Below are 10,698 nucleotides of genomic sequence, written 5' to 3'. Positions count from 1 at the left end.
GGAGGCAAGGGAACAGAGTGTTCTTCCAAGTTCAAAGAACATGAACTCTATCTTCATTTCCTTGTCGTGGCAGTGTTTTCTGATAACCTGCCCCATTTGGGAGAGCAGCGCCTCCTAACAGTGGAAATCTCAGGCAAGAGTGCTTTCCTAAGTCAGCGTTAAGCTATGAATTAAGACATGGAGGGCACCTGGATGGCTTATTCAGTGTCTGCCTTCGGCTCCACTTGGGTCATGATCCCGGGGGCCTGGGAATTAGTCCTATGTTGGGCTCCCTGCTCTGGGAGGAGTTGGCTCCTCCCTCTGCCTCTGTGCTCTTTCACACTCTCTCTCTCAAATAAATAAGTACAACCTTAAAAAAAAAAAACAGATTAGGTCAGGCTTAGGGCTAGGAATTAGGGTTAGGGTTTGTGTTCATGGGAGCGGTGAATGTGCTTTGGCTAAGGTTTTCATTCAAAACCCTCCTGCCCCAGCTCCATCTCAGTCTTCCAAATGGCGGGGTTTCCTTCTGTGTCACTGACTGAGTCTCCTGGTGTTGGTCAGGGTTCCCGAAGCCCCTGTTTTTCAGACCTAGGCTTTGTGTGTGGGTAGTACCAGAGCCATGACTAGGGTTAGGGTTGGGGCCCAGGAGCTTTGTGGGTCTTATCTGCTGGCAGTGTGGAGACCTTCCCAGAGGGCTGATTGGGGGGAGGGTTATGGTGAGGGTGAGGGTTAGGGTTTGTGTTCGGGGGGCGCTGAATTTGTGTGGAAGGGTTAGGGTCCGGGTGCCGAGAGCTGGGAGTGTAGGGTCTTGAGGGCCGGGGGTGGTGGGGCGGGGGTGCGGAGGTGGTGGGAACCTGTGTGTGAAGCCGGGGGCAGTGTAGTCAGGGACCTTAGGGGCCAGGGGTGGGGCATGGGGATGGTCGCCCGGGTCGGTGGACATGCAGAGTCGTGGCCCCTCTGTGCTTCTAGAACCAGGCAGCCCAAGTCAGAGTGGGCAAGGGGACACGCCAGTGAGCTACGAGGAGGCCCACACATGGCACGACAGCGCCCACCGCAAGAGCTCGCTCTCGCTTCACACAGGTGTGCGGTCACGGTGCTGGGGGCCTGCGGATGACGTTCTTGGTCGTGGCTGTCGCACGGACACCAGGTAAGCACGTGCGCAAGGCCCGATCCAACTGCTGCTTGTTCGGAGGGCTTCATGCTCAGATTTCATAGTCCCACATCACCGTGGGACCGGGGCAGAGCAGTCACCCGGCACACGCCTTCCCTGCCGAGGGCTCTGCCTTCTTGTTTCCATCCTGCGTAAACAGGTGTTCTTTCCGGACAGCTTTTCGAGGTCCATGGTGCCCATGTTTGCAGTTTCAGGCTTTCTGTCGGTGGCTTCGCTGCTTTAAAATAGCCCTAATGGGGGCGCCTGAGTGGCTCAGTGGGTTAAGCCTCTGCCTTCAGCTCAGGTCATGATCTCAGGGTCCTGGGATCGAGCCCCACGTCGGGCTCTCTGCTCCGCAGGGAGCCTGCTTCCCTCCCCCCCCCCGCCTGCCTCTCTATGTACTTGTGATCTCTCTGTCAAAAAAATAAAATCTTAAAAAAAAAATAAAATAGCCCTAATGCTGACGTGTGAAGCACAAGAAAGGTGTGACCTACACTGGGGAGAAAATATGGGTGTTAATAAGCTTCCTTCAGGCATGAGTTCTAATACTGTGGGCAGAGAGTTGAGGGTTAAGCGTCGTATGTATTAAACAAGGGGTCTTAAAGCAGAAACACGCGGGAAACAAGGTTACATATTGATGTGACTCAAACCAGGGCATGCAGAAACCTAACCCCGTAGATCCTCTAGACGCGAGGGTTCAGTGTCCCTACTTCATTGCTCGTGCTGACCCCATAGAACGTAACTACTGGGATTAATGAGGATCAGCTGTGTTTTGTTCGGTATGAGGCTTCTCTGCTTGGGTGTTTTGAGATCCATCTGTCTAGAAAGCTTAAAATACAGATTCCTGTCCCCCACCCTTTCCAGGTTCTGGCTCTAAGGTCTGGGGCTGGGTGTGGAGACTCTTCAAGCATGTGCTATGAGGTGTAGGGGTTTCAGGATCTGGGGATTTGGGGATGGGTGATGAGGTCTGGGGCTGGGTGTGGAGACTCTTCACACATGCTGAACTTTTGAGGTGTAGGAGTTTCAGGATCTGCACTGAGAATCCGCTGGTTGAGGCTGTGGGCCTGGCTGGTGAGAGAGCTCATGTCCCAGTCTCAGAAGTAGCTTGTGGCCTCATCTCTCTGGGTCAAGGGATGGCCAGTGCTTCTATAAATGGCCCAGAAAGAGCGGAAAAGGTCTAGACAGGAAAGGATCATCTGAGTTTCATGCCCTGCTAAGGCCTCCGTCTTCCCTTTGGTAAAACCAGGATAACCAATAATACCTACTTCACAGGCTTTGGGAATGTAATGAAATAATGTACTTTGAACTTGAAAGTGTTATTCTTTTCATTCCACTTGTAGAACAAGAGAAAAGCCAGGCTGGGGGTGACAGGTCTTGGATGTTCCCGCTGGAGCTGGTGCTGGGTCTTCAAGGTGCCCTTCTCCTTTCAGGTAACCTGGGTGGCGAGGACCTTGCTTCAGAGCGAAGAGCAGAGGAAATTTTCCTCTGTTCATGCTGTGCACTTTCCCAGGGTGTCTGGCTGACCAGCTGGTCCTAAAGCGCCGGGCTAACCAGTTGAGATCTGTGCTCTGGTCCTGGGCAGCTGCCTGCACACAAGTTCTACTTCCTGGCGGGGTACAGTGAGACTCTGCTGTCCCACTTTTACAAATGTTCCATCCGTCTGCACCTCCAGACTGTGCCCTCCAAGGCTGTAAGTACATCTAAGACAGTCACCTTGTCTGCATCAGGCTCTAGCCTGCGAAGGACAGAGGTGTGTGGGAGAGGAGTGAAGCAGAGATGGGGAAATACATCCCCTCGCTGTCTCGAGGATTCCTTTCCGAAGCTGCTATTGAATAAATGGACCTTCCGTGTTGTCTTGCCCCTTGGTTTGTCTTTCCTCCTTAGAGAAGAGCGCTAGAGCAGGGTTCCTTCGAGGGTCTCCAGGGCTCCGCAAAAGGCTGCCGGTTGTTTGAGGCTTGGGTTATAGCTACAGTGTGGAGTCTCTTGTCACTCTACCAGACACTTTACCTGGAGCTCTTTGTTTTCTCTCAAAGTGGAAGAATCCATTTTTGGTGATTATAAAATAACCAACATCAATTTTTTAAAATTTGAAAAATTGTAGCCTCTATTCATGTTGTAAAATTCTTGAGCAACTATCAATAAACCAATTCTTCCTTACCTTGAAAAGAATTTAAACAGTGTGGACATGTGTCCAGTCAGCCACGAAACTTTCTGTTTCGTGCACAGAGAGAACTGTGAGCGGTTCATTTCCAGATCCACTTTTCCCTCCAGAAATACCTCTATGGACACTCATCGCTTATTAAACAAGCTTCAGTGGAGCTCCTGCCCTGTGGCACCCGTTCTTTGGAGGGCTTGGAACCCATCCACGTACAAAATGTTCTGTCCCTGCCTTCATGACACTTGTGTCCTGTGGAGGTGGGCAGGGAGGGTCCAGCAGCACTGAGGACTCCACGCAGGTGAGGGAGGTAGACCCCCAGCTCCGGGCGGGAGAGCGTTTCAGGAGGGGCAGCAAAAGCTTCACGGGGGGGCACCTGGGTGGCTCAGTGGGTTAAAGCCTCTCCCTTCAGCTCAGGTCATGATCCCCGGGTCCTGGGATGGAGCCCCACATCGGGATCTCCGCTCAGCGGGGAGCCTGCTTCCTCCTCTCTCTCTGCCTGCCTCTCTGCCTACTTGTGATCTCTGTCTGTTAAATAAATTGAAAAAAAAAAAAAAAAGCTTCACAGGGTGCTGGGTGGTGGGGCAGGGGCTGCCGATTTAACTTTGCTGTGACACTGACCTTGGCCCTCACCCTGACCACGACCCCGTTACACTTAACCTCAACCTCACACACCCTAATCCCAACCCTGACCTTGGCCCCAACCTTGACTCAGTCCTTCATCCTGTAAAGACTAGCTCAATGTTTTCAGATCATTTTATAGATTATTAAAAGTGTGACTTTGTTGAATTTTTAAAAAACCAAACCAATTATTTTAAACTGTTAATAATATGTTTTTAAAATTCTCAGAGCTGTCAAGCAGATGAAGGCCCAGGGAGCTGGAAAAAGGCTATTCCTATTGAATCTATTCAGGTCTACCCAGGAAAGAAGGATGACTTCTATTCCACCTTTTTTCAGGAAGAAATTGGGTCAGCTAACAGCGCTGAATCCACACAAAACAGTGCAGTTCAGAGGAAAACAAAAGGACAATCAACCGCCTCCAGAAGCAGAGAAAGAGCCACACCCAGACGGGGAGGCCGTGCTCAGGCCAATTTGCAGTCTGCAGATCCTCTGGAGCTAGAATGTCCCAGTGCCCCTGGGGGTCGTGGGTCAGGCAGAGCGTACACCCTGATGCTGCACTGTTGGAACCCGAGACGTGTCTCCTGGTCCCTTCCTCCGGGAGACACCCCCTGGGCCCCTGACTACTCCAGCCTGCCTCCTGGAACCCCTCTTTTTGAGCATTGTTCCTGCCAATGTTTGCTCACTGTTTCCCCATGTGGCCACTCTCCAGCCGGCGCGGGGCGGGATGTTTCAAATTCAAGGGAGAGTAAAACAGAATAAGGTTGGCCCCTGGATCCCGCAGCTCCTGAAAACCACCCCACAGTTCACGAGCGATACTCTAAATCGAGTTTATCTTAACTCGGTATGAGGTCAGGGTCAGGGTCCGGTTGCTCCGTTGATTACGGGCAGCTTTGGTGAGTCCGTCTTACCGCCGAGAGTGTTTTCAAGACACAGCGCGGGAGGCCGTAGTCACTGAGCACTGCCCGCCCAGGAAACAGGTCACCAGACGTAAACGCCGGTTCACCTCCGCGGGGGACCGGCGGCTGCTCCCGCGGTCCCTTGGCCGGCAGCGTCGGGGCCAGCAGCCACGTCCCCACGCCCGCACGCAGCTCAGCGCACCCCTGCCCTGCCCAAGGGCCGCAAACTCCGTCGCGCGAGGCTGCTTCCGGCGGGAGGAGAAGCGGCCTCGCCGGCGCGACCAGCTGTTGGCTCCCCGCTCTCCGCCTCCCCGTCCTGCCGCCGCGGGCCTGCGCCAGCCCCGCACCTCCGACCTGAAAGACGCGTCGGGGCCGGACGCCCGGGAGGCCGCGCCGGCCCGGCCACTGCCTTCGGCTCGGGTCAGGACCAGCCCGGGGCCGGCGCCGTCACCGGGTTCCCGCTCCGCGGGGCTGCTTCCCGCGGCCGCTCGCGCTGCGGCAGCGGGTCGGAGGGCGCCGTCTCCTCGCGCGCAGCCAAACGGAAAGGCAAACCCGCACGTCGTGGTCCGCGGCGCCGGCTTCCGGCGGACGCCCCGGACGTGAAATCGCGCCGCCGGAAGTCTCGTCCCGAACCTCGCCTTGCGGAGGACACGGAGGGACACCGCCCCTCGCCCGCCCCGTCGCTTCCTTTCGGGCCAGCGCCGGTCGCACCGGCACGTACGCTCACACGAGGCACAGGGCGACGTGCTCCCGGAGCGCTCCCGGCCCCCACCTCCAGCCTGGCCAGCCCTGCAGCCCCGCCCCGGGAGCACCCCGGAGTCCGCATGTCACTCAGCGCTGTGGGGGTTCGGGTGCGTCGCTCCTCTCTCCGGAGAAGCCGGGCACAGCCGGGCTCCGCGTCAGCCCGAATTTCCAGGCTGCGGCGGGGCCAGCGGGACCCCCGCCCCCGAACTCTGCGCACTGCGTCCTGCTCTGCCCCGCCGCCTGCAGGGGGCGCCCGAGTCACCGCACCGCGTCCCGCGCCGCCCGCAGGGGGCGCCCCAGCCCCACGCCGGGACCGTGGCTGCGCATGCGCACTCAGGCCGCCTTCTCCGGCGCTGACAGGGGCTCCGAGGCCTCAGGACCGTCTGCGCCGACGCCCAGGCTCCGGGAGGACGCGGGCCTCCCCCACGGCCGGGAGCCCGGGCCTCTCAGGACCCGCTGTGCGGGATGTGGGGCCGCGTCCACGCTGACAGGAGTCCGGCCCCTCAGGCCCGCCGGAGCAGGACGGGCGCGCAGTGTAGACGGTGCGGCCTCCGCGGGTTTGTGCGCGGCGCGGGGGTCGCGCGGGGGTCGCGCGGGGCTGCGGGTCCCCCTGTCCCGGCGGTGCTCCCGGGTCGCGGCTGTGTCCGTGCGCGGCGGACGCGGCTCCTGCGGCTCCGCGGACGGTCCGGTCCCCCTCGGGCTCGCGCTGCCCCCGCCGCCCGCTCGGCCCCGCGCGTCCTTCCCGCGTCCGTCGGCGGCGGCGCGCGGGGTGGGAGCACCGGCCTGTCCCGGCGCGGCGGGTCCCGCACAAGGCGGCGAATCCGGGAGGGCTGCCGGGAGGGCGCGTCCGCGGGGAAAGGCGGGGCCGGGGGGACGCGGGTTCCCTCCGCGGGGCTGCGGGGGCGGCGACCTCCGCGGGCGTGTCGCCGCTGCGGGGTCTGTCGCGCTGAGCCGCCCCCGTCCCGCCGCCCCGGCCGCTGTCCCGAGGCCCGACCCGCTTCCTCCCGGCTCCGACCGGCTGCGGGGGCGCCGCGGGGACCTGGACCCCGAGTCCCGCCGCGTCCGCCGCGCCCGAGACCCGGCCCGACCCCGGCCTCCCGCGAGTGTCCGGCGGCCGCGGCTCCCGCGAGGGCGAGTGGCCCGTCCACGGGGACCCGGACCCGGCGGGCTCGGCCTCCCTCCCGGGTGCGACGGCGTCTCTGCTCCTGCGACCTGGTGCCGGGTCGGGAAGCGCTGCGTCCTCTGTGGTGACCTCGGATCCGCGGACCGTGTCGCCGCCCAGAGACGCGTCGTCCCCGCACGCAGACCCCCGCGGTCGCTCCCGAACCACGTCGGTCGGTCGCAGGGGCTGCTTCGGGGCGTTTGACCCCGAACAGCGATGCTGCCCGGCGGAACCCCCACGGATCCCCGGGTGAGGAAACCTTGACGGCGCCCGCAGGGGCCCACAGACCGCAGGCCACGTCAGCGGCCACACCTGCTGCCCCGACCCCGTCTTCTCCGGTCCCGTCGGGTTTTCTCCTCCCGGAGCCGCTGCCGGACTCCCCTGTGCGCCCGACCCGACGGGTTTGAGGGCGCAGCGGGCTCCGGTCTGAGCGGCGCCGCCGCAGGGTCACGTCACTGGGGCTGTTTTCGGGTCCGTGCGCGTGGTGACATGCGTCCTCCGTCGCGTTTTCACGGCGACTAAACATGACAACACGGACCGCTTCGGACATGGCAGGTGGCAGATCCGCAGCCTCCGCCGAGGTCACGCGCCGCACGTCATTCTCCAGAAGGTTCTCCCCCTCCCCGAGGGGGACCATGGGCACGAGACACCGACTCCCCGTCCCCTCCCTGGGCCCGCAGCCGCATCCGACTGTGTCCCAGACGCCTCCTCCGAGGGGGTCCTGGTATCTGTCCTTCCGTGAGCACCGGCGTCTGGTCCTCGGTCCGGACTGCAGAGTGGAGCCGGCAGCCTTCAGACGTGCACGTGGTGTTTGCCGTAGATTTACGGAAAAATTACCCTCATTCCTGCTTTCATGAGTGTTTATATCCATAACAGACATGGATTTTGGTTAACATTTTCTGCAGCACTTAATACGACCACCGGGTTTTACTTAAACATTCATTGTGGTGCGCAACATTGTTTCACTCTATCTAACAACCCTGGAGAGGTTTGTGAAGAGACACTTGCTTATGGCGCACAATGTATCCATGAGCTCTTGGTTTTGCAATTTTTCTGATCAGGCTCCTCACATTTATTTTAAGAAACGTATAGGAATGTATTTTGCTGATTTTGTGATGATTTCATTGGGATTGATGTTAGTGGTTAGGATGGAGGTTATGGTTAGGGTTAGGGGTTAGGGGTTAGGGTTATGGTTGCCTTAGGGTTAGGGTCTCCCTGTCCTCGCCGGCACAGAGCCCATTCTCCTCCAGTAACCAGAGTGATCTTTCTGGAACATAACCTTTGGGGCTCTCTGTGGTTTGCTCCCCCCACCCCCCCAGCCTCACCTCTCCCACTGGGACCCTCCCTTCTGTGGGCACCCAGGAGTGTGGTTGACCACAGGTGCCTCAGCCTGATTCCAAGCCTTTGCGTATGCTGTGCCTCTGCCAGGAGCACTCTCTCTCCTCCTGCTTCACGTCTCGCTGTTTCCCCATTGGCTGAGCCTCGGTTTGCCCCTGATGACCTGGCTCATGCCTGCTGAGTGTGCATGTGCTTTCCCCCACTTAAATGTAGGGCTGCATGGGTTTCCAACCTCTAGGCCTTAGAGTCCTCTTTGTAAGATGGGGAGCTGATGGCCCCCATCTCTGGGAGCAGGAGGTAGGGAGGCCCCATGAGCGGACTCAGGAGTGGCTGGGAGAGTGGCTGTTACTTAAAACAGCCCAGAGCCTGCCCCCTTGAAGAAGGTGTACATGTTCTCAGCCCCCAGCTCTGGGGTCCTGCTGCCAGCCTCTGGCAGTGAACCTTCTCACACGCTGTCTCCATCCCTATAACTTCCTGGACCTGTTCTTGCAGACAGCAGAGAAGTCCTTCATGGTGGCACACAGGGTCTCCTACTACATCTTCATTGACCAGCTGGCTGCCGGGCCCATGTGCCCCTCCGGGAGGGCTGAAAGATAGTGGTCCTCAATGTGAGACACAGGGTCACCTGCTACATCTTCACCGACCAGCTGGCTGCCAGCCCTTGTGCCCCATCCGGCAGGGCTGAGGGTGATGGTCCTTGAGGTCTGTGGTGCCCCACACCGGCAGGATGTGTCCATGCAGCACATGGTGATGGTCAGCTGCTTCTGCGAGCAGCACTTCCTCCGTGAGGTGGATGACTTGGTGTGCAGGCGTAGACCTGAAGTTCTGTGACCACGTGGGTATGGAGATCCTCTCCCCTCTCTTTGGCACGCTGTACCCCAGTTTCTACAGGGCAGCCTGCAAGGACTTCAGCTATGAGTGCCAGCTGTAGTCCCAGGCCCACATCCCCAGGGATCAGGGCAACGTTTACTACATGGGGGGCTTTTTTGGGGGTATTGGTGGTGGAGGTTCACTGACTGACCTTGGCCTGTCACCATGCAATGGGGGTCGACATGGCCAATGGGATGGAGGTCATGTGGCATGACAAGAGACCCCTAAAGAGGTACCTGCTGTATCACAAACTCACTAAGACCTGGAAGACCCCCGGAAGACTCATGGGACCTGCAGTGGCTAGGCTGTGCCCTGGAGGACCTATGGGACCCACAGGTGCTGGGCTGTCCCTTGGAGAAACTGTGGGACCTGTGGCTGCTGTGCTGTCCTCTGGAGGACCTGTGGTACCTGCAGCTGCTGGGCCGTCTCCTGGAGGACCTGTGGGATCTGCAGCTGCTGGACTGTCCCTGGAGGATCTGTGGGATCCGCACATGCTGGGCTACCCACCACCCCCCTCCCCCATCATGGAGAAGCTGAGATACATGGCTGTGCCCAAGAATCACCAGGACACCAGGAACACGCGAGGGGCTGCCCCCATTTCCATCAGGGGATGCTGCCAGTGGAGCTGTCAGATCAGGTTCCTTCTTCAGTCCCCTTGAGGGAGACTGTGAGGCCCAGATGTCCAGGGCCCCCAGCTGCACCTGCATATGGGAGGCCTGCCTGGGGACACAAGTTCCTCTCTTTGTGGTCACCACATTTTGATAAGTTCTGGGGCATTGGCAGCTATGAACAGCTCCAGTTTTATGGCAGATGCTTTTCTGTATCAATGCTGAGCATCATCTTTAAAAAGAACAAGCAAGAGAAAAGGGTTCCTCCCTGGTTCTGAACAGACACTTCTTGGTAGGGCTCGGAGTGGCCCTGCAGCCACCCTGGAGCCAGAATGGCCCTGGCTGGGTCTTCCCTCCCAGTCCCGTGGGGCTTCAGGGTCAGGGGTGTGTCAAGCCACCTGTCAGATCCCCAGTCCCCTGACTGCCAGAGGCCTTGGCTGTGGCCGATAGCTCAGCCTCCAGGAGAATGGAATCCTCTGGGCTATATGTGGTTCCTGCCTTGGTTTTATTTTTTTTTTTAATTTTTATTTTTTTTAAAGATTTTATTTATTTGACAGACAGAGACCACATGTAGGCAGAGAGGCACTGCCTTGGTTTTAAATGGCTATTTCTGTGCTGGTGTTTGTAAAATGTGGGCACCGGCTCCGTCTGGATGCAGGTCCTGTTGGGATTCCTCAGTGCCCACCGGTGGGTTTGCCCTTGTGCCCTCATCTGCCTGCGCTGTGTCTTAGCAAGCATTCACTGAGTGCCTGCTGTGAGCTGTCACCGACAAGGGGCAGAGCCTGAGAGTGAGAACTAAGATACAGGATCCCCGCTCCAGGGCCCTCCTGGGACTCACGATGGCCCTGACCTCCTGACTCACTTCTTTCCTAGTGTGGTGTATCAGACACGTAACTGACACTGTGAAGCACGTTTCAGGGTCGGTTCGGTGGCAATGAGTACATTCGCTCTTCTGGACCTGCCACCGCCATCCACTGCCACAACTCTGTCCTCACTGCCAACTGAACTCTACTCACCCTAACTCTAACCCTCCACTTCCCCTGCCCAGTCCTGGTACCCACTAGCTCCTTCCACCTCTATGACTCAGTTCTCCATCCCTCACAAGTGGGGTCCTTCAGTATCAGTCCTTGGGGGACTGACTTATTTCACGTAGCACAATGGCCTCAAGGTCTGTC

At 58.8% G+C, this 10,698-nt stretch overlaps 1 protein-coding gene, 1 long non-coding RNA gene and 1 pseudogene across 3 annotated transcripts; 2 read left to right on the top strand and 1 right to left on the bottom strand.

The window, feature by feature from the left end:
- The first annotated feature begins 851 nt into the window (after window positions 1-851).
- On the top strand, window positions 852-2,982 carry LOC123948322. The gene is made up of 2 exons (XR_006819962.1): window positions 852-1,126; window positions 2,560-2,982. It is a non-coding gene; the product is annotated as an uncharacterized LOC123948322 (long non-coding RNA).
- A 2,645-nt stretch (window positions 2,983-5,627) lies between these two features.
- On the bottom strand, window positions 5,628-7,516 carry LOC123948317 (collagen alpha-1(VII) chain-like). 2 transcript variants are annotated; one of them, XM_046015076.1, is made up of 2 exons: window positions 6,359-7,516; window positions 5,628-6,269 (listed from the first exon to the last, which is right to left on the bottom strand). In XM_046015076.1, the coding sequence occupies exons 1-2, from the start codon at window positions 7,342-7,344 to the stop codon at window positions 5,879-5,881; spliced, it is 1,377 nt and encodes a 458-aa protein (XP_045871032.1). In that variant the 5' UTR covers window positions 7,345-7,516; the 3' UTR covers window positions 5,628-5,878. The 2 variants fall into 2 exon arrangements, with proteins under 2 accessions (XP_045871032.1, XP_045871031.1); XM_046015075.1 differs by having other exon boundaries at window positions 5,628-6,273; window positions 6,363-7,516.
- An 800-nt stretch (window positions 7,517-8,316) lies between these two features.
- LOC123948124 lies at window positions 8,317-9,574 on the top strand (annotated as a pseudogene).
- Window positions 9,575-10,698: the final 1,124 nt, after the last annotated feature.

This window comes from Meles meles, chromosome 8 (assembly GCF_922984935.1).
Source record: "Meles meles chromosome 8, mMelMel3.1 paternal haplotype, whole genome shotgun sequence".
NCBI lineage: Eukaryota > Metazoa > Chordata > Mammalia > Carnivora > Mustelidae > Meles > Meles meles.
The sequence above is the reverse complement of the archived record's forward strand: the minus strand, read 5'-3'. Positions and strand labels throughout refer to the sequence as shown.